We start from the raw sequence: 26,531 nt of genomic DNA on the forward strand, positions 1-26,531 counted from the left end.
TTAATGACAGTTGGACGTCAGACCTGCGGCTCCATTTTGTAATTGGAATAAAAGTGCATCGTGAGGGATAAAAATTCCCCTTTCTGCAGATCAGCTTGTGTCCCAGTAGTCGGACCCCACTGATCAATAAGTTATCACTTTTATTTTGGATATGTGATACCTTGATTTTAACGGACAACTCCTTTAAATTCGGGCTAAAGAACTTGTTTCATAAACAACAAGTATCACCTATCCAGGATAGCTAATAAATATATGATCGCTGGAGATCCAACCACGGTAGTGAGAGCGACCATTGATTCATTCACTGTCTATAGGAATGCACATGCGCATAATCACTCCATTCAACTGGGGGGACTTTGGGCTCCTTATTCTCTGAATCAATGGGGGTCTCATCAGCTGGACCTCCCTGATCATACACTTATCATCATCACTCTTATATGACTATATCCGTCATCGCAACACATTTTACTTAAGGTGAACCTCGCATGTGCAAAAACACTCTTTTCCTGTAAATCTAGGGATGATCTGCAGGTAAATAGCATTACAATGCTGCCTTTAAATTAAAAACGTTGTATTGTTTTGTGTTTACACAGACATAGTAACAATAAACCCAGTGTAGTCGGATTAAGCAGTCATTTTACTTTCCATGAGTCCCGTAATTATTACTAGATTTTATTAGGTAGATTACAGATGGAAGAGTGCAATTGCAGGATCTTCTGTTGTGTATTGAAATCACTAAAACCCATAGGTCTGTATACAAGGTGTAGGCAAAAAAAGGAAAGTTTCAAGTTAAGACTGTTTACAATAGTTATTCAATATTTTTAATGACTGAAACAAAATATATTGGCTTTGAAGGTGTACATGACCCATTTACACCGGTCACACTGCTCTCATTTAGAGCAAGTGTAAATGTAATTAACTGATTATTATTATTATTATTATTATTATACTATATTATTAACTGATGTTTACAGTCGTTCTTCATTGATTGTGACATTGCAAAAATGACTGTTATGGGCCGCACAGTTGGTAATTGACTTATTGCTGCAAAAGCCATCGCTAAGCAATAATGCTGAGTGATTAACAAACATATAAGAATTTGTAATGGAGATTTTGCTGCACACAATGCATTTATATAAGAGAGGAGAAATGGCGTAGCCATAAACCACCAATAGTTTTTAAAACAAGAATGTTTATGTGAAAAAAATAATTAAAAGATAATAAGTAATACAACAATATTACACAGAGATCCACTGAGTCAGTACAGCATAATAAGCAATATATAATATATACAAGGCCTCTGCACCCAGTCACCATGTAAAATGAAAACTCAAGGAAATCAGAATGAAGCAAAAAATAACTTTACAGTTTGTAAATCTTACCCATAGTGAGGGGAGGGGAAAATTCTCAGTGGGGCTCGGACAACACAGCCCCGACGCGCGTTTCAGCTGCAGTTTTGTCAAGGGGAAGTGTCAATGCAATTAGGCTACTCTATTTGTAAACTAAAACCAGGTATAGATCCAAAAAAATAAAGAAATGCAAATCTTTCCATTATACTTTTTCTTTCTTTATGTTCCACTCTTAGTTATGTCTTACAAATTTTAAGAAAACTGCTGCCATGTGAAAGTGGCCTTACAGAGAACCTGTCACCAGATTTCTGCTGTCCTATCTGAGAGCATTTTCATACATAAACCCCAGTGTGATCTGGTGAGTTGGCATTTCAGTAGCGTGAGATCAGAGTGGTGCTAAAAACCGGGGAAGACGGCCATCTGCAAGTGTATTATTGTACCTACACTACATTACATACACATTTGCACATGTCTAGCTAATAAGAAAAAAATCTCAGGACAGTGCTTCTTTATGTCAGTGGAATAAAGGTCTGTTGCAATGGCTTCCAACCTTTGGTTCTTTAGCCTCCGCAAAACTACAATTCCAAGCATGCTCTGCATCAGGGGCTGACATGCCAAGAATTGGAACTCTGCAGCAGCTGCAAGGTTACAGATTGGAGACTGTCTACTGAATCTGTCTGTTTTACTCTGCTTGGGCCTCATTCACACGTCGTTATTTAAACAGGTACGTGAAAAAATTGTACCGTGTGTCATCAACATTGTGCATCAGTGTGTCATCAGGGTGTCTGTTTTTTACTATCAGTATGTGATCAGTGCCTAAAAAAACAACTAAATTGCAAAACTTCTCCCATACTTTGCAATGTTAAACAAAGATGGCACATGAATGACACATGGATGCCCTCCGTGGGCTGTACGTGTTTTTCACTGATCCATTGACTTGTATTGGCCCTTGTCATCCATGCTGCTGGAAAAATACGGACATGTCTCTGTGTATTTTGCATGGACTCGCGATCCGTGAAAAAGACAGGTGAACAGCACCATAGATTATAATAGGTACGTGTTCTATCCGTGAAAAAACAGATACAACACATGCATGCAACACTGATATGTGAATCAGGCCTAATAGAGCTTGTAAGCACTGATCTACAGCTGGCCAGATCACTGGAGCACACAATCTGGCCAGCTTTAGTCTACATGTGGTCAGTTCAGACCAGGAATGCAACCATATCTTCAGGAGCTCACTGCCCTCACCAAACACTAAGTAGGGGGGGCAATGGAGCAGTATGCACCTGAGACCAAGTCTCTCGGATGAGGAGAAGATGGAGAAAAACAATTCTCCATCTTCTCCATTGTGGTTGAAATCGGACTGCACTCAGATGTCATCAAAGTGCAGTCCCATGGTTTCCACAGACCTGCACCTGCCTTAATAGAGACGTCTTTCTGGAGACTGATAAACCTGTGAGAAATGGACAAGTAATTGATATAATTACTGTTAAGTGTTAAGATGTTATTCTAGGTGTGTGGCAGCATCTTCTACTTATTGGTTTTATCCTAGAGGTCATCAATTGGCTGCATACTGACAATTTGTTTAAAAAAACCCAGGAGCATTTACCCTCACTCTTATTCCAGTGGAAAACTAGTCAAGGCCTTATTGCGGGGAGGTAACCCTGCACTGTGCTACCGGCTAGCTATAAAATTCTTAAGTGCAAACAAAGGTCAAAAAAGCGTAAAGCAGAGCACATTCCCTCCACAGTCTGAAGTCTTGGAGTTCATGGGTTTAATCTGTAGTTTTCATACAGTATCTAAATGTATAAAACAAGGGTCTAACCAGTGCAGCCGCACAGGGACCTAAGAGGTAAAGGGGGCCACTACCACCTCCAAAAGAGGTGTAACGGTGCATTATAATAAGCTACAGGACTGCCAAGGGCCCATGTGTTGTTCCTGCACAAGGGCCCTTTTCTCTCTGTGTCCACCAGTGGTATAGAATGTATAGAATTTAGATCAGCCACAATTCAGCTGTACTGGGCTTATCCGCGGTATCAAGAGCATGTCAGGGCAGGATATCCTGGCAGACGTCTGAACCCCCATGAAAACGGGATCCGGACAGGGCCATAGACTATAATGGTGACGGTAAGAGAATGTGCGTTCTGACGTGCACCATTTTTGGGAGTGTACATCTATAGGAGGCGGACACTCATAGTAGACTGAGTCTAAGTACCTGCCTCCTGTAGGTGTACTTCCAAAAAATGGTGCACGTCATCAGAGTGCACGTTCGCTCTGCCATCACCATTACAGTCTCGGGCCCCATCGGCACATACCCTTATTTTGTGAGGGGGTTGGGACGTAACCTTCGACTGAATAGGTGCAGAAACACAATGTGAAAACACCCTTAGGCTTAGGATTTATATATATATATTAAAAAAAATAATGATAGTGTTTCATTCTAATTTGGTCCGAGTGGCCATTTTGACCATTTGTGGGACATGAATTGAACTTGTATGCAAAAAATGGAGGATGGAAGTATTCCAAGATTCTAAAGATTCTCCTAAGGTCCATCTGTGAAGACAAACATGGATGCTATTTGTGTGCTGCCCATTCTTTTCTCTGACCCATTAATTTGAATGGGCATGTTCTGTCCATAAAGCGGAGCAGAGTACGACATACACTCACTGGCCACTTTATTAGGTACACCTGTCCAACTTCTTGTTAACACTTAATTTCTAATCAGCCAATCACATGGCGGCAACTCAGTGCATTTAGGCATGTAGACATGGTCAAGACAATCTCCTGCAGTTCAAACCGAGCATCAGTATGGGGAAGAAAGGTGATTTGAGTGCCTTTGAACGTGGCATGGTTGTTGGTGCCAGAAGGGCTGGTCTGAGTATTTCAGAAACTGCTGATCTACTGGGATTTTCACGCACAACCATCTCTAGGGTTTACAGAGAATGGTCCGAAAAAGAAAAAAAATCCAGTGAGCGGCAGTTCTGTGGGCGGAAATGCCTTGTTGATGCCAGAGGTCAGAGGAGAATGGGCAGACTGGTTCGAGCTGATAGAAAGGCAACAGTGACTCAAATCGCCACCCGTTACAACCAAGGTAGGCCTAAGAGCATCTCTGAACGCACAGTGCGTCGAATTTTGAGGCAGATGGGCTACAGCAGCAGAAGACCACACCGGGTACCACTCCTTTCAGCTAAGAACAGGAAACTGAGGCTACAATTTGTACAAGCTCATCGAAATTGGACAGTAGAAGATTGGAAAAACGTTGCTTGGTCTGATGAGTCTCGATTTCTGCTGCGACATTCGGATGGTAGGGTCAGAATTTGGCGTAAACAACATGAAAGCATGGATCCATCCTGCCTTGTATGGAGCATCTTTGGGATGTGCAGCCGACAAATCTGCGGCAACTGTGTGATGCCATCATGTCAATATGGACCAAAATCTCTGAGGAATGCTTCCAGCACCTTGTTGAATCTATGCCACGAAGAATTGAGGCAGTTCTGAAGGCAAAAGGGGGTCCAACCCGTTACTAGCATGGTGTACCTAATAAAGTGGCCGGTGAGTGTATGTTTTATGCGAACCATCAGTGATATGCCCCATAGAATATAATGTGTCCTATGCTCTACATAAAAAACAGAGAACAGACACTGATTCAGATGATTATATGTAAGGAGTGTAAACAGGATCAGAACTTATCATGGGATGGTGGGGACACTTGCCTCAGAAGAAATCCAGTCCCATTTAATACCATTAGGAAATAATGCTGCCATGAAGACATATTCTTAGGGTATGTTCACACAATGTTTGTTTTTTTTCCCGGCAGTTTTGAAGTGGGTCCCCTCCAAAAACCAAATGTGCCAAGAAAAATCTTAAGGAGGTTGTCGACTACTTTTACATTGACAACCTATCCATGGGAAAGGTCATCAGAGCCTGATTGGCCAACACCCGGCACCCCCACTAATCAGCTGATTTTGGTGGAGACGGCCAGCCGGAAGTACTCACTTCCCGAGCTGCTCTGTCCATTTGTAGTGTCCAGGACTCGGTAATAATAATAATAATAATAATCTTTATTTATATAGCGCCAACATATTCCGCAGCGCTTTACAGTTTAACAGTTTCAAACACAACAGTCATAGGTAACAACGTTAACAATAAAGTAATAAAGCAAAAATTAGACAAAATAAGACGAACCTGCTCGTGAGAGCTTACAATCTACAATGAGGTGGGGAGATACAAAGTACAGGTGTGTATTTACAATGATGTATTTACAATGATGGCCCAGCCATCTTCAGGGGGTGGGGGATAGATGGAGGTAGTGAATGGGCTACACACGCACAAAAACATAAAATGAGTTTGATTAGTGAAGGTGATAGGCCGCTCTGAACAAATGTGTTTTGAGCGAGCGCCTAAAACTATGCAAGTTGTGGATGGTCCTAATGTCTTGGGGTAGAGCATTCCAGAGGATTGGCTCAGCACGGGAGAAGTCTTGGAGGCGGGAGTGTGAGGTACGGATTAGTGCAGAGGTTAGTCGAAAGTCATTTGCAGAGCGCAGAGGTCGGTTAGGCCGATAGACAGAAATGAGGGAGGAGATGTAAAGGGGTGCCGCACTATGGAGAGCTTTGTGGGTGAGAAGGTACTAGGAGGCCGATGTGTAGTACTCTGCGGTGGCCACTACATGTAGATAGAGCAGGTCGGCAAGTGAGTACTTCTAGCCGCTGCCACCGAAATCAGCTGATCATCGGCGGGGGACATTGATGACCTTTCCCATGGATATAAAAGTATAGGACAATTTCTTTAAAAGAATGAACATATGCATTGCTATGTAAAAACAACTTGCATTCATATCTTTCCAAAAATGCCTTAAAAGAAGGGAGCTGACCATTTTCCAGGCGTTTTCTGCTTTCTACTTTCTACTTCATACTTACATTACAAGTCAATTAGGGAGCTCAAAAGACAACTGGAAGATGCTTGGGCATCTAGTTGATCGATTTGTCAGTGTTTTTTCTTTAAAAAAAATTGAGGTTTCATCATTGAACAGAGTTAAAACGGATCCAGAACGCATCAGTAAAAAAAAGAGGCAACAAAAACTCTTAAACCGCCAGTGGTCAAAAACATTAAAGCGAAGTGACAAAGAAAAAAAAGCTAGTGAAGACGCTTCAAGAAATGTCAGCATTTCCAGAAGCGGTTTCTGCGTGAAAACCTTGTCGTGTTTACCCAACAGGAGATGTCGTGTGCATATACACTTTGGTCTCTATTCATCAAAGTGTTTAAGCCAGAAAAATGGAGTGAAACACTTTAAAAGCGGCAACATTTTCGAGCAATATGGAGCTACTCAAAAATTAATGGACTTTTGAAGTTTTTATGCCAGTTTTAAACAGCTCCACCAAAGTCATCAACTGATAAGATTCGCGGAATTAAAGGTGGGCGTCTCTTAATGAATTCGGACCTAAGGTTACCCAGCAGAACATTTCCAAGACCATGTCACTGCCTCCACCACCTTGATTTCTTCCAATAGTGCATCCTGGCGCCATCTTATCCACAGAAAAGTTAAGCCTGGCCACTCTGCTTTCCCCATGATGAAAAAGAAAACATAATTCATCAGACCAGGACACCATTTTTCATTGTCCAGTTTTGAAGCTTATTGTAGGCTCTTCCAGAAGTGGATATTGATCAGAATGGGTTCTTGGGTCACTCCGAGGGCACAAAGGCTTGTGTGCAACATGCTGCCATGCTCCGTGTGTTCTGACACCTTTTTTTATTGCTCCTCACTTGCCTCAATAAATCTTTGTAGCCCATGCCTTCCTGGACCACTTTTGGAAAGTACTAACTATCTCGGGAGCACTCCACAAGACCTGTCATTTTGGAAATGCTCTGAAACAATCTGGTTTACCTGCTCAGATCCAACCGGGAGGCTGCCCCCATGGTTGGATCCATATTAGTACTCCTCTGAAGCTCAGCCACAGGCTGGGCTTCATGGGAGAACTGCAATTACACTATAAACTGCAGCATTATGGTATTGAGGTATATAGTAAAAGTTATTAAATGTCTTTAATGGGACTACATTTTTTTACTAAAAATAAACTAATTATGCAAATTGTCTCTTCAGAGAGGAAGAGGACTAGGACTCTAGTGCCACCTATTGGAAGTAGCAATCCTACAAGTCAATGTCGACCCTTTAACGAGCCTTGTCACATGACTTAGGATAATAGCCAAACCAGAATCTCAATTTGCGGACACTGTGTTTCAAGGTACTGCCCCTCATCAGTACAAAGTGTGAGATCTGGGTTGGCTGTGTGAGAGGCGTCCGACCGATATCTAAAAAATAAAAAAAGTTTAAAAAAATTAAAAAAATGTAAAATCTAGAAAAATTTAAATCTCATATTTTTTCTATTTAAAAATAAACAAACATATTTTGATTAGTTGTATCTCAAAAATTCTGATTTATCAAATTATAAAAGCAGTTAAACGTATGTTAAACTGCAAAAAAATAAAAAAAATAAAAACACCAATATTGCAGTTTCCAGGAGCCTCAATGTCGTACAAAATTTCATGCTTCCTAAAATAGATGGTATTTATAAAAACATCTGCTGAATGGGCAAAAAAAAACAAGCTCTTATCCAGTTCCATGGCCGAAAAAAACATAAATTAAAGGTCTCAAAAAATGACGACAAAACTTTTGTATACAAAGTTCTAAAATTTTATTAACCACTAAAATATATGAAAAAAATAGTATGGCATTAATTGAACTGACCTAGAGAATCACCAGAACAAATGCTGCCAGGTAATTTTTACCACACTATGAAAGCTGTAAGAACACACACCAAAAGAAATATTGGAAGTAGTGTTTTTTTTTAACATTTCACCTTACTTGGAATTTTTTCCTGTTTTTTTTTTTTTAAATATTATATTGTAAAATGAATGATGTCATTCATAACTAGAACTTGCTAAGCAAAAATCACTCCCCTATATGACTATGTAAATGGAAAAATAAAAAAGATATGGCTCTTGGAACTAGGGGAGGAGAAAAACAAAGGACGTCCAAGTCTTTAGAGAGTTAAAACTGTCTCTGTTGCACATAGTAACCAATCAGAATTTTTGTGTCTGGAATATAGAATATGGGACTTCAGAAGGTGAATGGGCACAATTTTGGATTGTTGCTGGAAGAAACCACTTCCAGTATCTTATATAAGGCTGGAGTCACACTAGAATATAAAAAATCATTCCAATGTTGATCAAAAAAAGCAGGATGAGTGTCATGCAAGTACAATGTGAGTTAAGCGCATCTAATGGATGCGCCATTTCTGGGCAGCTGAGGGCTGGTGCTATTATTCTGGAAAGGGGCCAATATCCATGGCCCCTTTCCAGCCTATTATAATCAGCCTGTTTGTTTAGCCTTTGCTGGCTATTAAAACTAGGGGGGACCCAACAACATTTTTTTTATTCCCCCTTTATAATAACCAGCAAATGCTATGCAGATAGCTGTGAGCTGATATTAATAGGCTGGGAAGATCCATGGATATTGGCCCCTTCCTAGAATAATAACACCAGTCCTCAGCTGTCAGCTGGTTATTAAAAGTAGGGGGAGACCCCCACAGTATTTTTTTTTCATTTATTTACCTAATTATTAGCTAAATTCAAGTCCAAATAACTACACACGCAAAGCACTAATTATACTGACATATTCCTATCTATTCTATTCTGACAGTTCGGGCTGTGAATTTACTGTACTTGGCTGATAAAATGTTGTGTTTCATTTGAGATGTGTGGGTAAAAAATCGTGCTCCATATGCCGTCCGATTGTGACCACATATTGCATTATCAAACAGGGCCCAGAGAGGGTCAAGCCTGGTAAAGCAGACCAATATCTGCTAAATTTAAACCAAGTGTATCACTCCCTGGGCACTCGTTGATAAATAGTGCACAATGACCAGATCATCCACTACTTAACTTTTCTTGCTCCCACAGGAAAAATGAACCATCTTCCATTGTGCGCAGAGTCCAGGGGCTCTCTGCTGGCAGGAGTCTGTAAAACCAGCAATATCTTCACCTATGATAACAATTTTACTACAAAGTTCTTCAGTTTTGGATCATTTTTCCATTTTGACTCGTATTTTACAAACAAAAGATAATAGTGATGAACGCTCTCTCGGACTAGATTCACATTTCCATTTGTCTGTCCCGTTTAAAGGAAAATACACACGGAATTGATAAGCAAACAGATCCGCTGCATTAGTACATGCAGAACTTTTTCTTCTGTTCTAAAAACTGACACAAAATTGAACCTAGATGGACACCATAATCAATGAGGTTTCTTTGCATCAGTAACGCCACGGATCAGTTTTGCAAAGAATTCCGTTATTTTTTTCCTATAAAGCATGGGTGCAAAAACTGCCATACCAGTGGCGGACACAGACAGAAGGTGGGGCCTGTGTAAGAACAGTACATGTGCCCTTTGCAGTGGGGTAGAAGTGGCCCCCTTTACCTTTCGGGCTCCCGTGTCCCTGCACAGGTTGCACCAATGATACGTGCGCCCCTGTGTGATACCATTCTTTGCAGTCTCAGCCAACTGGTCATAGATGTGGAGTTTCCATGTCAGCGATGAGGAAAGGCACATAGTGAGGATGACGATGTACTAATGGTGGTGCTCTCTGGAACCCCACTTATTAGCAGACTGGGGGTCTCCTAACCCCTGTGTGGCACCTGAGAGGGGCAGATGAGTTGGCCATGTCTGTGTGTGGTCATCTTCACTGTAATATTGTGGGAATAGTGAATCACTCATCTGTTTGATATCTCACGTACAAGACAATGGAGGGAGCAGGATGCGCAGTGTTTGCCTTTCTCTGATGGAGAAGAATGGGGACCCCATTATCCTGATGGCTGGGAATGTAGCAGGCTCATTACTAGGCACACATATACATTTAATTAGCTTAAAGGGATTTTCCAGTTTCAGAAAAACCTCTATCCCCCAGCTGCGGTTTGTTTTCTACAAACCAATCTGTGCTTTACTCACCCTCCTCGGGTCCAGAGCTGAGTCTCTGCTGTGTCTGCTATACTGACGTCATGTCGACAGCGCTACAGCCAATAACTCTGCCCGAGCTGGCAGCACAAGCTGCCCGTAGCCTCTGAGCTCAGTGACTGGCGGCAGTGCCTTTAATGTGTCTCAGAGCTGAAAACTGGGGAGGGTGAGAAAAGCAGGGTCTGAAAACAAACTGCAGCCTGAGACAGAGGTTTTCCAAGACCAAAAAAAAAACCTTTAAGTTTTATAATGGCTCTTGTGATTGGTGCAATCTGATAACGTGACCCATTAACCAGAAAAGGTTGCGCCCCCCCCTACTTTAAACAAGTGGAAATGTGACCTGAGCCTTAAAGGGGTTGTCCGGTCACCAGCTAGTGATGACTTTTTAGCCTCATAAGATCGGTGTGGGTCCAACACCTGACCCTTAATAGAGTAAGAGCTGTTCTGCTCCAACCTAATATCCATAACTCATCTCGATGGCATCAATGTCGTAGTCCTGGACGACCCCTTTAAAAATCTGTCTTGTTGAGTGATTGATAATGGATTTCTGAAGAAAGAAAGGAATAGGAGAGAAAGCGCAGAGCCTATGTGTGACCGTCCGCACAGAGCCTATGGGTGACGGTCCGCACAGAGCCTATGTGTGACCGTCCGCACAGAGCCTATGGGTGACGGTCCGCACAGAGCCTATGTGTGACCGTCCGCACAGAGCCTATGTGTGACGGTCCGCACAGAGCCTATGGGTGACGGTCCGCACAGAGCCTATGTGTGACCGTCCGCACAGAGCCTATGTGTGACCGTCCGCACAGAGCCTATGTGTGACCGTCCGCACAGAGCCTATGTGTGACCGTCCGCACAGAGCCTATGTGTGACCGTCCGCACAGAGCCTATGTGTGACCGTCCGCACAGAGCCTATGTGTGACCGTCCGCACAGAGCCTATGTGTGACCGTCCGCACAGAGCCTATGTGTGACGGTCCGCGCAGAGCCTATGTGTGACGGTCCGCGCAGAGCCTATGGGTGACCGTCCGCACAGAGCCTATGTGTGACCGTCCGCACAGAGCCTATGTGTGACCGTCCGCACAGAGCCTATGTGTGACCGTCCGCACAGAGCCTATGTGTGACCGTCCGCACAGAGCCTATGTGTGACCGTCCGCACAGAGCCTATGTTTGACCGTCCGCACAGAGCCGCACAGCAGCGCAGAGCCTATGGGTGACGGTCCGCACAGAGCCTATGTGTGACCGTCCGCATAAAGCCGCACAGCAGCACAGAGCCTATGGGTGACCGTCCGCACAGAGCCTATGGGTGACCGTCCGCACAGAGCCTATGGGTGACCGTCCGCACAGAGCCTATGGGTGACTGCACTCATCTGCGGAGTAACTGTCACACTACTGCACGCTGGCCACACCCCCAAATCATAACCACGCCCTCACTGTCCAATGGAATTCAGCAACAGCTCCCCGCCCCCTTACCTGTCAATAATCTCCGCCTCTCACACATAAACTCGCCCCCTGATTGGGCTCCTATTATGTCGCTCAAAATAGGCTAGTTCACCTCGGGACGCGCTCGCTGCCTCCTGTCAGAACCCGGATGGGTGTCGGACTAGGTAGCGGGTGCTTTGCCGCCGGTCCGGGAATGAAAGCACTAGTAGGCTGGATGTAAGCCCCTCTTCCCCGCTCTTTCTCCCCCCTCCTCCTCCCTCCCGAACCAAAGATGGCGGGCGGCTCCATCACTCTGCCCACTGTCAACATGGCGGCGCGCAGTCACGGCCGGGTCCTATGTCTGGTGATGATGATGTTGCTGGCGCTGAGCAGTTGCCTGGCTGCCGGAGAGGAGGACGCCGCGGAGACTGTGATAATCGGGCTGCGGCTGGAGGATACTGACGACGTGTCGTTCATGGACGGCGGGGCGCTGCGGGTGAGCGAGAGGACCCGGGTGAAGCTGCGGGTGTACGGGCAGAACATCAACAACGAGACGTGGTCCAAGATCGCCTTCACCGAGCACCTTCCGCCCTGGCTGACCGGAGGGGGTCCGGAGCCCGGCGGCGGCCAGGAGGGCTTCTACCCCTGCGGGATCCGCACCTCCGACATCCTGATCCGGCCGCACATCGAGCTGAGCCGCAGCAGCTCCGGCATCCTGGAGATCGAGATCAAACCCCTGAGGAAGACGGAGAAGAGCAAGGCTTATTTCCTGTGCACCTCCGTGTCCAGCCCCCCTCCCAGCCCCGGTGCCCACCAGCCCTGGACTGAGACCACCTGGGTCTACCATGCTGGGGATGACACCAGGGTCATCGTGGTGGAGGAGAAAAAGTTTCTGCTGCCCTTCTGGCTCCAGGTGATCTTCATCGCCCTCCTCTTGTGCCTGTCTGGTATGTTCAGCGGCCTCAATTTGGGGCTCATGGCCCTGGACCCCATGGAGCTGCGGATCGTCCAGAACTGCGGCACCGACAAAGAGAAGAACTACGCCAAGAGGATCGAGCCGGTGCGTCGCCAGGGCAACTACTTACTGTGCTCCTTACTGTTGGGCAACGTCTTGGTCAACACCACCCTCACCATCCTGCTGGACGACATTGCAGGGTCTGGGTTGGTGGCCGTAGTGATCTCCACCATCGGCATAGTCATCTTCGGTGAGATTGTGCCCCAGGCCATCTGTTCTAGGCATGGCTTGGCTGTGGGAGCTAACACCATCTTCTTGACCAAGTTTTTCATGATGATGACCTTCCCGGCTTCGTATCCGGTCAGTAAGTTGTTGGACTGCGTCCTAGGACAGGAAATAGGGACGGTCTATAACAGGGAGAAGTTGCTGGAGATGTTGAGGGTGACCGACCCATATAATGATCTGGTCAAAGAAGAGCTCAATATTATCCAGGGGGCTTTGGAGCTCAGGACCAAAACGGTGGAAGATGTCATGACCCCTTTAAGAGATTGTTTTATGATGGCCGGAGATGCCATCTTAGACTTCAACACCATGTCGGAGATCATGGAAAGCGGATATACCCGCATCCCGGTCTATGAAGGGGAAAGATCGAACATTGTGGACCTCCTCTTTGTAAAAGACTTGGCCTTCGTGGACCCCGATGACTGCACGCCTTTAAAGACGATCACCAAGTTCTACAATCACCCTCTACACTTTGTCTTCAATGACACCAAGCTGGATGCCATGCTGGAAGAATTCAAAAAAGGTGGGCACCTTGCCATTTGCGGCTCGTGGGGCGGTGGTAGGGGGAAGATTAGAGCGGACACCCGTCCCATATTTTGCAGCCTGAAATACTCGCCTTAGTCTGATCAATCAGAATTCCCATAAATGTTTATTTTCCTATTTAGTTTTAAGGTAGAAATATGGTCAGCAGGACTGTAGACTCATTAGGGCGTAAAGACCCCCCCCCCCTCCTTCAGCAGGGGTCCGAGTAATCATTCCTAATCAGGTACTATGTACATCCTGGACCAGGTGACGATAGAGGCCAACAACTGATCTTCTGACCTATGATGACCCCATATAATGTTCTCCAGAACTTCTATGGTCCTATAATGATCAACTCAAATGACACCTAAAGCAATTTTGGGATGAAATTAGAAACCTCCGTGATAAATCGCTGTCACAGATTGTTCCTACTGGCCATGGGTTTTCAGTAGAAGGTCTGAGAAGTTCTATAGATATAATTATTTAGGTAATTGAGTGATCTATAACTAAATAAAAGTGGTTGTCTGGTGAAAACAAGTTGTGACCTATTCTAGGGTAGGTGATCACTCGCTGATGGTTAGGGGTCTGACGCGTGGGACCCGGTAAAATAGAAAATAATTATCCCTAATGGGGAACTTTTGGCTCTGATACAAAATGGCTCTACTGATTGGTTGCCCGAACACCGCTCCATTCATTCCCTACGATGCTGCCGGAAAAAGCCAAGCGCAGCAATCGGCAGTCCTATAGGGATGAATGGAGCAAGTGCACTGCTACTCTTTGCTAAGGGCTCATGCACACGACTAATTTTCTCATAAGAGTGCTATATGCGGTTTTCAGAATAATAGGACCGTTACCCTCATGTAGATACAAATGCCCCATTCTGCTGATCGGTGCGGTGCTTAGCAGTCAGACCCCCACCAATCAATATGTCATTACTTATCCTATTGATCACCAATATGTTGTTTTCATCAGACACCTATTAACTAGTTGGGCTGAGTATAGCTAGTTCGGTCTACTCCATCTTTAGACGTGAAACTGTTGCTATTTGGGGTTAGTAATAGTGATGAGAGAACGTGCTTGGATAAGGTGTTATCTGGGCATGCTCTGATGCTAAGTGTCCTCAGCGTGCTGAAAAAATCTATTCGAGGCCCCACACACGCAGGGATTGTCTAACAGCCGCGAGATATGCAGTCGCGGGGTGCCCGAACATATTTTTCGAGCACGCCGAAGACACTGTTAGCACCCCCGAGCATGCTCAGATAACACCTCATCCAGGCACGTTCGCTCATCACTAGTTAGTAAGTTTCCAAACACTTCTCACAGGGAATGAATAGACTGTCATTGGCTTGTCTGTAAAGTTGTCTTCTGCAGAAACTGTTCAGCGCTGTCCAGCACGGTTCAGTAGTCAGGATGCTTCCCCAGCATTAGGCTTGGTCTCCAGCTGATCTGTAGGTAGCTCCGTAGACACCGCCGACCCCCTTCCGTCATTGAGATCCTGAAGATCTTAGTATTATATAAAAGGTGCATTTTCACTTTTTTGCTACTCAGTTGGGAACTCTAGGAAGTTTGTGTTTCACATTGTAGCGTCTTAGAAGGTTTTAATGTATCAAGTTGCAAAACTGCAGTCAGTCACTTGATTGATTTCTGCTATTTGACCTCCAGCACCTTCTGTATTGTTGGTAGACATTCTTAAAGGGACACTAAAATGAAAATCCGCAAGAAAAAAAGTGCATTTTCTGAAATAAGCTGCTGTTAGTTTTCACATGTGAAGGTAAAGCTGAGCTGTTAGAGGGAAGATCTGCTCCCGACCTATGTGGCATCACTACTGGATCTCCTAGGATTGATGGGAGCGATTAGAGCTGAGCAGTATGGTTTCCTCTAGCATTTCACTGCATTGATGCTTAATTTTCTTGTCGCTAATTTAACCCTTAATAATTTTTCATTACCTATTCTATACCCGTCTTATGTTTCTTGCAAATAATGGCACCAGATTCTGAAACTAACAAGGTTGTGCCATAAACAGTAGACGCTCGCGTGGAGCAAAAATATTCCCAGGACCCCCTGGTCCAGTGACCATGTCCGTGGTCCGTGCAGCTGGACCAGAAACTGTGAAATGTCTGCTCATTCTGGGTGACTCTTTTGATAGGCGCCTTCGTAGCCAAGATGTCACTGGTGGCTAGCTAATCAGAAAAGGTGCCCGAGGTGCGGTCAGTGGTCCAGGGTCCTGCAAATTGTTTGACTCGATTCTAGTAATTGCCAGTCCATCTTATACATTATAAATGCTGGAGAGACCGCTACTAATTGGTCTCTTATGTGAATGTAGTGAGCATGTGCGGCCAAGAAATAAATGTAACCGTGGCCGCACATGCTCACTCACCTTCGCCCAGCGAATTTTGGGAACCCTGTTCTTATAAGCTATGGGGGTCCCAGCAGTCGCTTCCCCACTTATCATGCACTAGACTGTGGCCCGATTCTAACGCATCGGGTATTCTAGAATATGCATGTCCCGGTAGTATATGGACAATGATGATTCCAGAATTCGCGGCAGACTGTGCCCGTTGCTGATTGGTCAAGGCAACCTTTATGACATCATCGTCGCCATGGCAACCATTATGACATCTACGTCGATACTGTGCCCGTCTCTGATTGGTCGAGGCAGCCAGGGATTTCCATTATGACATCATCGTCGCCATGCTGTGCCCGTCTCTGATTGGTCGAGGCCTGGCGGCCTCGACCAATCAGAGGCACGGGATTTCCAGGACAGACAGACAGAAAGACAGACAGACAGACGGAAAAACCCTTAGACAATTATATATATATAGATTTTTCTCTGCATGAATGATTCTATTTTATGGAAGAAATTCTTAAACATAAGCGGTCGTCATTTATACTTGGTTGCTATGTGGATCACCAAATTTAATGTTTTGGACTTATCACTATTAACAACCAATGCAAGATAAACTAGAGGTCATAGGGATGAGAGGTTTTTTTTTATCCCTTTAAGGTTAGGGTCACACTAGTGTATATTTTCTCATCTGAGAGAATGGGGCAAATCACACTCAGTTTGATCCGATTCCTCACGAAAAAGGAGAAGATGGATTAAAAAAAGTCTCCATTCTGTGAAGCAGTGGCAATCGGACTGCACTCAGATGTCATGCGAATGCAGTCCAATGTTTCTTGCGCACTTGCATGGTTGAGTGTTATCTGGATATCGGATCAAACTCAGGCATGCAGCGATTTTCCTTTCCTTGGAAAGGCTCAGTCCAAGGGGGAAATAAATAAGAAATGTGCACAGCCCCATAAAATAACTGGTCCTAGTCTGATCCGATGTTTTGTTGGATTGCACTCCGAAAATACGGCACGCGCCTTAAAGTTTCTGATACGGTCTTCTCCCTGAGCTGCAGTTGCTGATGAGGAGCAATTAACATTTACTTCTACTGTCTCTTTATACTGTAGATGTCAGGAGTTATTTTGTAAATATTTTGGTTTTTTTTTTTTAATTTTTGGTTCCTTTTTATAATGACTTGTTCATGATAGACATTTCCAAATTGTAGCAAACGACTGTGCATACATCCAGGTCCACTGATCATGGCCAAATGGACGCATTTGTGGCCACATCTATGTAATATGCTGCCGTGCTGTAAATCTAAAGGGTGAAGCATCTGAGTGTGGGCATGACATGGGTAACGTGATCCTCCGTAGTCCGCTGATAGTGGTGAGACCGGCTAACGTGGCGCTGACATTTCTATGGTCTGTGAACCACAGACAAGCCGTCCTCACACAGCGCCGTCTGCACAGATGAAACACTACTTAGAGTAGGCCAGTAATTGGAGGGCGGATGAAATTTCAGAACTTCTTACTCTTCACTTCACAAAAGGTTTGTAGTTAAAAACCAAAGACCATTTCCAATTACGTTCATGAATTTTGCTTCATAGATCAGTCCTGGAGTCTTCCATAACTTTTTATGAAAACTCTCTGGGAAAGTTGGGTGCCTGAACCACAAATTGGTCTAATGTTACATTTCTACATTTCCGATCCTTGTGTTCTTCATAAATTCTGTTGTTCTGCCACTCTGGATTATGGAGATCAGTAGCAACATTTATTTGAGCCGTTTTTACAGTGACCGAACATTGACTGCTGGAGATCTCCGACCTCTACAAAGGTACCTAGCACTTGCCATACCAGAGTTTCGAGTGGCCTTTTAAAGAAAACCTGTCATCAAGACAAGTGGTCAGGTTTTGCCCTTATGTCATTCCCTCTGCACCCCTGAGTATTCCATGTTGGTGTTTTTTTTTTTTTTTTTTGCTAAACCATTTTGATCTCAATGGCGAAGGTCTGCAGTTAAAATTCTTAGAGTTGACATTATTAATTTTTTTTTTTTAAAACTACATCACAAATTAAAAAAAAAAAAAAACAGAAAAAACACACCATGTGAATGAGATTTTAGACATCTCATTCATTTTTCCCTGCTTTGTTTTTTTCTGTCCGGAAAAATGCATTAAAAAAAACGCTACGTGTTAACAAGCCCAAATATGACCGGTCGAAACTACTGACTGGTGTGCCATTTGTGAAAAGGCTGGGTTCAGACGGCCATAATTAGCGGTCCATGTACAGGCCTGACCCGATCTTGCAGCCTCACATAAGACCCGTGGTCAGTCCGGTCTTTGCGGTTCATATATGGACTGTGAAATGCCAGCGTCTGATCCCAACCTAAGAGAGAACCACGGGAACAAGTTTATGCTGGCGGTTAGTTACAGCGCCAATCGGGTTCTTTTGTTTCCATCATATGTAAAATGTCCCTTTTAAAATAAATGTAGTTTGTCAAAATCCACCAGATCGGCAGAACCAGGATCGCTGTAGCATTGAGATGCATACATTAAGCGGGGTGCACACTTTTGCTGCCAATTTAATCTTCTATCTGGTGCTTGACAAGTAAAGACACAAGGACGCAATAAATCTTTACGAGCTTGGAATATTAATTACTTAGATCCAACATCAGCAGTTTGGAAGACAATGTGGAAGTACTTGTTCTGTGCGGGTTTCTTCACTTTGTGGTTTTTACAGTAATTTTAAGACTGAACCAGACTTTCTCCCTCCAGGCATGTGTCGGTGTATGCTCATTCTGGGTAACAGTAGTTGGTGTTGGCATTATCCCGATTAGGATGCCAGCAGGTTAATGAGTCATTGTAACTTATCCCTAGTTAAATGTCTTGTCCCTCGCAGCCGACTGACAGCCATGACATGATGATCTGGTTCTTCTGCCTGATCTTGTTCCGTTTGCGCAGTCTGGGTTGTTGGGATAGGTTATTTTTGTTGTGTTTGGATGCCAATATTTGCCTAGTAGTGTTACGCTTCCCTAAATTTGCAGAGTATAAAGATTTATGTACGGCTAGAACCCTGAAGAACGCCCAGTCTGATCAGTGACGCTAGATGAAGGAGCATGTCTGCTGGTAGTAAGACGGCCAACTAAGACTAGCTTGTCTTCAGTGAAAAGGTTAGCTTTTCTGGCAGACCTAGAAAGCAAGTCAGGTGTGTGCAAATGTCCTTCTATAGGTCTTAATGTTGTCCTACCCAATGGGCCTCTGAAGACCTCCTGCTCTCGGGCCTGTTAGTATCTCGTCTTTAGAAGTTGGAATACTTCCTAGAAGTTTGAAGAACAGACTTCTCCTTTAGCATCTTCTTTTCTAAAGTTTTTAAGGGATATTCAATACTTGGAATTCTCCTATCCTCCAGCGGTAATTGATATTCTCGGTAAGATTAGCTACATTTGCCTGTGCATGAAACTAACTTGAATTATCTTTAGCCACCAACTTTTTTTCCTTTTTTTTTTTTTTTTTTCCTATCAATGCTACATCTTGCAACACTCCTCATTATATCTCAAAATCGTAGCAGCACAGATGAGTCCTTCCTCATCTTAAGTAATGAAGGGGAACATGTCATGTTGAATATGCTATTTGATCTGCAGGCAGGATGTTCTACAGTCGGAGGAGCCGATCAGTCTAATGTTCATTTTTATGGGAACATTTTTTGTAAAATTTGCATTTTATTCAATGAAATTCCTGGTGTTTTTCTGCAGTACGAGTCCCGTGGGCGGCCTATACGGTGATTGACAGACTGCCCTGTGGGACAATTGATGCAGACGTGGTTGTCAATCACTGAATAGGACAACCCGCTGGATTCATCTACCTACAAACACCAGGGATTTCAATGTATAAAATAGTTATTCAATATAACTTTATTTTTTAATTTTTTCCAACATTCCTTTTGTTTCATTCTGCTCAGCTTGTCATCTCTTTTCTATATATCGTGCTATCCACAGATCAGATTGCATCACTATAAAGTGACATCTTCCCTTTAAATAGGATCTGTTATATGATTTCTCAATACAAAGTAAGCCCATTTTGGAATAGACCTCTTGGAGCAGAAGTGAGTGCTTTTCTGCCGCCAACACCAGGAGTGGGTGATAAATCCAGACGTGGTGCATATGTTTCTATTATACTTTTCCTTTGATTGTTCCGCTCCTGATTTTGGCTTACAAATATTGATGTAAAATACTGACCAAATACTGAATGTGTTAATGTGGCCTTAATTTGATGGCATTCACATCATAACTGGAGAAAGTGTTCAGAAATTGCAGCTATTTTTAAAGGAGCCAAAAGTAATTGGACAACTCTCAAGCTCTTTAAAGGGAACCTGTCACCTGAATTCGGCGGGATCGGTTTTGGGTCATATGGGCGGGGTTTTCTGGTGTTTGATTCACCCTTTCCTTACCCGCTGGCTGCATGCTGGCCGCAATATTGGATTGAAGTTCATGCTGTGTCCTCCGTAGTACACGCCTGCGCAAGGCAATCTTGTATTTTTCACGCTTGGCGCTCGCTGATCATTCTTCACCTATTCTGTGTCAGAAATTACAACTTTTTCAAGGACTCTGGTTTGTTCAAAGTTTATACCTGGGCTCATCTTGGATGCAGGCGCTGAGATCTTTATCAATGTGGCGCTGTTGTAGACCTGCTGCATACTTCCCTTTGATCCAGTCTATATCAGTTGCTGATAAGGAATATTCCTCTGAATATCTCTGAACTCGGGGGTAAGACTGTTTTACCTGTAATAGAGCTGGCACTAATGGGAGGATTTTTGTAAGAAAGGCACAAACAAAGTCTGCATGGTTTTTGCTGGTTATGTAATTAAGAGGCTTACAGGCCTGTTGGGTTGTAGCACGCACAGTTGCAAATAGTTTTACGGTCTGATGCTAGACTTATTCCAGTGTTGGTAAAGCGTGTGCCATGGTCTTCATATACCCTTTACATACAGTACCAAGAAAATAAAAACTCGTGACATAAATTACAACCTATATTTTAATGCCTGTACATTGGAGGTCAATGTTTAGTTGTACTTTGTTGCCAATTTTGGAAATTGTATAAATAATTGAACTGACGTTACAGCAGTTTACGGCAGTCTGTACTCTGCTGATAGTCTTTGTAGAAATAACTACATTCTGCTGACTGCACCAAGTATGAGGAATCTCCAAAATTTTTTATTTTGATAGCTCCCATTGCAAACAAGAACACCGTAGACTAGAATTACTCTGTGCCATGTTGGCGTTAAGCCCCCTATACACATTACACTAATGACAGCGGAACCCGCCAATATCAACTGATTCGGTTGATGGTCTTGCGTATATGCCTGTGCCGGCCGACTGATGGTTGGGAGAGTAGTCGAATGCGTACGTCCAATTTTTCGACTGCCGATTGCAATGTTCTCCCTAAGATAAGCTGCCGGCTGACATGTCCGCTGGCAGTTTGCCCATAGAGAACACATTAGCGCTCGCCCAAGAGAACACTTGTAATGTGTAAGGCCAGCCTAAGGGCTCCATGCCAATACCCACTATGGGACGGATCACTTCATCTCCCAATGGTATTTTGTCCGAGGAGCAGCACAGTCCGGCTCCACTGCAACATTTGTCCGACCCAAACCCAGTTGTACCTCAAAACTTGGTCAAGATATTCTCTGAAGAAAGACTGGCTTTAATCGCAATGCATCAAGATATTTCGAATAATACTTCTAAAATTCAGCACCGTAAAGTAAAGCGGTTCCAAAATTGTGTTTAGTTCCTCTTAAAAACACCAATAAATCTGTGCCAGTCTTGAGCCATAACATAGGGCGCACACATCCAAAATGCGTTAGTGTCGTTTTGGCACATTCTGGCACATGTGTATTTGTTTTTTTTTAAATGTACTGAATAAAATGTTGTTTTTTTTTTTGTTTTTTTTTTTTTTTGTTTTTTTTTTTTTTTGTTTTTTAACCTTTTGATGCTGAGTCTTACATTCAGAAAAAGATTTGTGTCCTCTACACTTGTTGGTACATGAGTTTCCGTCTGTGTATCATATCGAATATGGATTCCTGGAACCGGGTGTGTTGGCTTCTTTTAGGTTGGAGAGCGGTGTCTTTCTTTTATTCTTGTTTTCTCAAAATGTTTTAATGAGGCAGCAAAAAAGAAAAAAAGTCACCAAATGGCATCAGAGCTTGCAGAAGAGTCCATTACATTTCATCTTGGCTCCAGATATGCTGAGATGATGCTGCACGATAATTGGGGGGAAAAATTGCCAAAGGAGTCATACAAAGGGTTCTTGGAATTTTTTTTTTATTTTTTATTTTATTTTTTTTGTTCTTCTCCCATTTTAAATTGGTCATCTCTAGTGATGAGCGAAGGTTCTCCGATAAGGTGTTATTCGAGCATGCTCATGTCCTAACCGATTGTCTTCATCTTGCTATAAAAATATTCTCGTGTCCCCGTGACTGTTCGACATCCACAACACATTCAGGGATTGCCTAACAGCTGTGAAACATGCAGCCGCGGGGACTCGAACATATGTTTCAAGCACGCTGAAGTCACTCGGTTAGGACATGAGCATGCTCGAATAACACCTTATCCGAGCACGTTTGCTCATCTCGGAATATTTTGAGCCGAGAGGGGAAGTAAGGAAGGATACACATGTAGCATGGCCTGCCTGCTGTCATTTTCTACTTCTAATGGATGAATCACAGGGTAAAGGAAAAAAAAATGTAATGGTTTGCATCTATTTATATAATTGCCTTGTAATGTTTTCATTTCCTGTTATGTCCAGATGTCACCGTATCCCAGAATTCCAAGCGGAGGAAATTCACTGACCGCCATATTGGGACATCATCCACACACACACACACATGAGGTACCACCAGCGAAACGCTGTCGCGAACACGCTGCCGGGATCAGCTGAATGATTCACTGACTGCCGCCATCTTTGTACAGGAGGAGCACATGCGCAGTTTTAATGTGACCGCCGCTATCTGTCTGCACAAAGATGGCGGAGGTCTGATTTACTGCGCCTGCGTGAATGATGCACAGGTGCAGTGAATCATTCGGCTGATCCCGGCGGCAGATGCGTGATGTGTCTACAGGCAGGGGAACCCGGTCACATTAAAGGGGTTTTCCCACAAGCAAAAGTTCATTTTAAAAATTGTGTCTGACTATATATGGAGCATACCACATCTCCTGGGCAGGGGAGGAAGCAAAAGACAATACTGACATTACAGCAGGGGATCACAGTGGATTCATTTTGTAAGGTAAAATATTTCACTGACTTTTTAAAAAATATTTTACCTCACAAAATGTATCCTCTGCGATCTCCTGCTGTAATGTCAGTATTGTCTTTTGCTTCCTCCCCTGCCCAGGAGCTGTGGTATGTTCTGTACACGGTCAGACACAGACAATTTTTAAAATGAACTTTCGTTCGTGGGAAAACCCCTTCAAAAAGCAAATATCGATGCCAACATGGCTCCTCCTAAAAAGTACGCCAATGACAATGAAAGGAAAGCAGCAAAGGCACAACGTCGAAGACCACAACGGACAAATGAGACTCTTGAAGAGCAACAGCATCGCTGGGACAAAAACAATGCATATAAGTGTAGGCGTCAAGCACATGAGTCCCCTGATGCAAAAGTCATTAGATTATTACAGGATGCCATTAGGCAACAACCGCGCCGCATGCCTGCCCCCATCGTGACAATACCGCCCTCCCGATGCAATAGCATCGGACCTCCATCTAGTTAGTTAATAAAAATAAATAAATGGGAATTTGCTGTGTAATATGGTAGGTAGGAGAAATTAACCCCTTCCCGACATGCGCCGTACTAGTACTGCGCTGCCGGCACTGCATTACTGACAGCCGCAGTACTAGTACGGCGCCCCGATCACCGCGGTCTCGCGCTGAGCGCCGCGGTGATCGGGTGCGGGTGTCAGCTGTATATGACAGCTGACACCCCGCAGCAATGCCCACGATCGGCGCTATCGCCGATCGCGGGCATTTAACCCCTCTGATGCCGCTGTCAATAGTGACAGCGGCATAGAGGGGGATCGCGCAGGGACGGGGGCTCCCTGCGCTCTCCCACCGGAGCAACGCGATAACATCGCGCTGCTCCGGTGACCTGGAAGGAGTCCCCGGATCCAAGATGGCCGCGGGACTCCTTCCGGGTCATGAGATGACCCTGCTTGCCGGCGTCTGCTGAGAATTCCTCATAGTAGGCGCCGGCAAGCCTCTGCAATGTGCCTGTCAGATCGATGATCTGACAGAGTGCTGTGCACACTGTCAGATCACCGATCTGTGATGTCCCCTCCTGGGACAAAGTAAAAAAAAAAAATTTCCACATGTGTAAAAAAAAAAATAAAATTCCTAAATAAAGGAAAAAAAAAAAAAATTCCCATAAATACATTTCTTTATCTAAATAAAAAAAAATCACACAATAAAAGTACACATATTTAGTATCGCCGCGTCTGTAACGACCCCACCTATAAAACTATATCACTAGTTAACCCCTTCAGTGAACACCGTAAAAAATAATAATAAAAAAAAAAACAAGGCAAAAAACAACGCTTTATTCTCATACCGCCAAACAAAAAGTGGAATAACACGCGATTAAAAAGACGGATATAAATAAGCATGGTACCGCTGAAAACGTCATCTTGTCCCGCAAAAAAAAAGCCGCCATGCAGCATCATCAGCAGAAAAATAAAAAAGTTATAGCTCTCAGAATAAAGGGATGCAAAAACAATTATTTTTTTATATAAAATAGTTTTTATTGTGTAAAAGCGCCAAAACATAAAAAAATTACATAAATGAGGTATCGCTGTAATCGTACTGACCCGAAGAATAAAACTGCTTTATCCTTTTTACCAAACGCGGAACGGTATAAACGCCCCCCCTAAAAGAATTTCAGGAATTGCTGATTTTTGTTCATTCCGCCTCCCAAAAATCGGAATAAAAAGCGATCAAAAAATGTCATGTACCCGAAAATGGTACCAATAAAAACGCCAACTCGTCCCACAAAAAACAAGATCTCACATGACTCTGTGGACCAAAATATGGAAAAATTATAGCTCTCAAAATGTGGTGATGCAAAAACTATTTTTTGCAATAAAAAGCGTCTTTTAGTGTGTGATGGCTGCCAACCATAAAAATCCGCCCAAAAAACGCTATAAAAGTAAATCAAATCCCCCTTCATCACCCCCTTAGTTAGGAAAAAATAATACAATTTTAAAAAATATATTTATTTCCATTTTCCCGTTAGGCTACTTTCACACTAGCGTCGGTACGGGGCCGTCGCGCTGCATACTGTGCAAGCGCCGCACAACGGGGGCAGCGGATGCTGTTTTTCCACGCATCCGCTGCCCCATTGTGAGGTGCGGGGAGGTGGGGGCGGAGTTCCAGCCGCGCATGCGCGGTCGGAAATGGTGGACCGTCGGCACAAAAAAAGTTACATGTAACGTTTTTTTGCTGCCGGCGGTCCGCCACAACACGACGCAACCGTCGCACGACGCTTGCGACGTGTGTCAATATGTCGCTAATGTTAGTCTATGGGGAAAAAACGCATCCTGCAGATGACTTTGCAGGATGCGTTTTTTCGCCAAAACGACGCATTGCGACGTATGCAAAAAAACGCTAGTGTGAAAGTAGCGCTAGGGTTAGGGCTAGGGTTGGGGTTAGGGTTTCAGTTAGAATTGGGGAGTTTTCACTGTTTAGGCACATCAGGGGCTCTCCAAACGCGACATGGCGTCCGATCTCAACGCGTTTGTTTGCGTTAAAAACGCATGCGTTTTTATAGAAAAAAACCAGAACACACACTGAAAAGTCACCCACCACCATCAAGGTGATAAAGGGATCCAAACCCTAACCCTACCCCTAAACTCACCCCTAACCGTTTAATGAACATTTTCTGACAGTCATAGTGCCACGATATTTCAGTGCCACGATATTTCAGTGCCACGATATTTCAGTGCCACGATATTTCAGTGCCACGTATTTCAGTGCCACGATATTTCAGTGAAATACGTGGCACTGAAATATCGTGGCATTTACGTGAAATATGTGGCACTTATATATGTGGCACTTATATACGTGGCACTTATATACGTGGCCACTGAAATATCGTGGCACTTATATACGTATATACGTATATAAACGTATTTCAGTGCCACGTATTTCAGGTTAGGGTTAGGGGTAGGGTTAGGGTTTTTTGGTTTTTTCTCGTTTTCTTGTTTCTCTATAAAAACGCATGCGTCTAAAAAACGCATGCGTTTTACCGCGTTTACATGCGTTTTTTCACACATGCGTTTTTTAAAAAAATGCATGCAAATAAAAACGCAAGTGTGAAATCAGCCTTACCCTTGGACCCTTGGGAAAATAAAAACATGGGGGCTAAAATATAATTTTCGTGGAAAAAAAATATATTTTTTATTTCGTTATAAACTGTAGTGAAACACTTGGGGGTTCAAAGTTCTCACAACACATCTAGATAAGTTCCGTGGGGGGTCTAGTTTCCAATATGGGGTCACTTGTGGGGGGTTTCTACTGTTTAGGTACATCAGGGGCTCTGCAAATGCAACATGACACCTGCAGACCAATCCATCTAAGTCTCCATTTCAAACGGCGCTCCTTCCCTTCCGAGCTCTGCTGTGCG

At 43.8% G+C, this 26,531-nt stretch overlaps 1 protein-coding gene and 1 long non-coding RNA gene across 3 annotated transcripts in view; one reads left to right on the top strand and one right to left on the bottom strand.

Annotated features, from left to right (window-relative positions):
• LOC143769792 (uncharacterized) overlaps window positions 1-11,964 on the bottom strand; it is a 29,384-nt gene extending 17,420 nt beyond the window's left edge. The window contains exon 1 of the long non-coding RNA XR_013214488.1: window positions 11,831-11,964. This is a non-coding gene — a long non-coding RNA (uncharacterized LOC143769792). The remainder of the gene's footprint in view (window positions 1-11,830) is intronic.
• A 70-nt stretch (window positions 11,965-12,034) lies between these two features.
• CNNM2 (cyclin and CBS domain divalent metal cation transport mediator 2) overlaps window positions 12,035-26,531 on the top strand; it is a 132,655-nt gene continuing 118,158 nt past the window's right edge. For both annotated transcript variants that reach the window (XM_077258666.1, XM_077258667.1), the window contains exon 1: window positions 12,035-13,539. In XM_077258666.1, the coding sequence (XP_077114781.1) occupies window positions 12,072-13,539 (1,468 nt within the window). In that variant the 5' untranslated portion in view covers window positions 12,035-12,071. The remainder of the gene's footprint in view (window positions 13,540-26,531) is intronic.

Source organism: Ranitomeya variabilis, chromosome 4 (genome assembly GCF_051348905.1).
Source record: "Ranitomeya variabilis isolate aRanVar5 chromosome 4, aRanVar5.hap1, whole genome shotgun sequence".
Lineage (NCBI taxonomy): Eukaryota > Metazoa > Chordata > Amphibia > Anura > Dendrobatidae > Ranitomeya > Ranitomeya variabilis.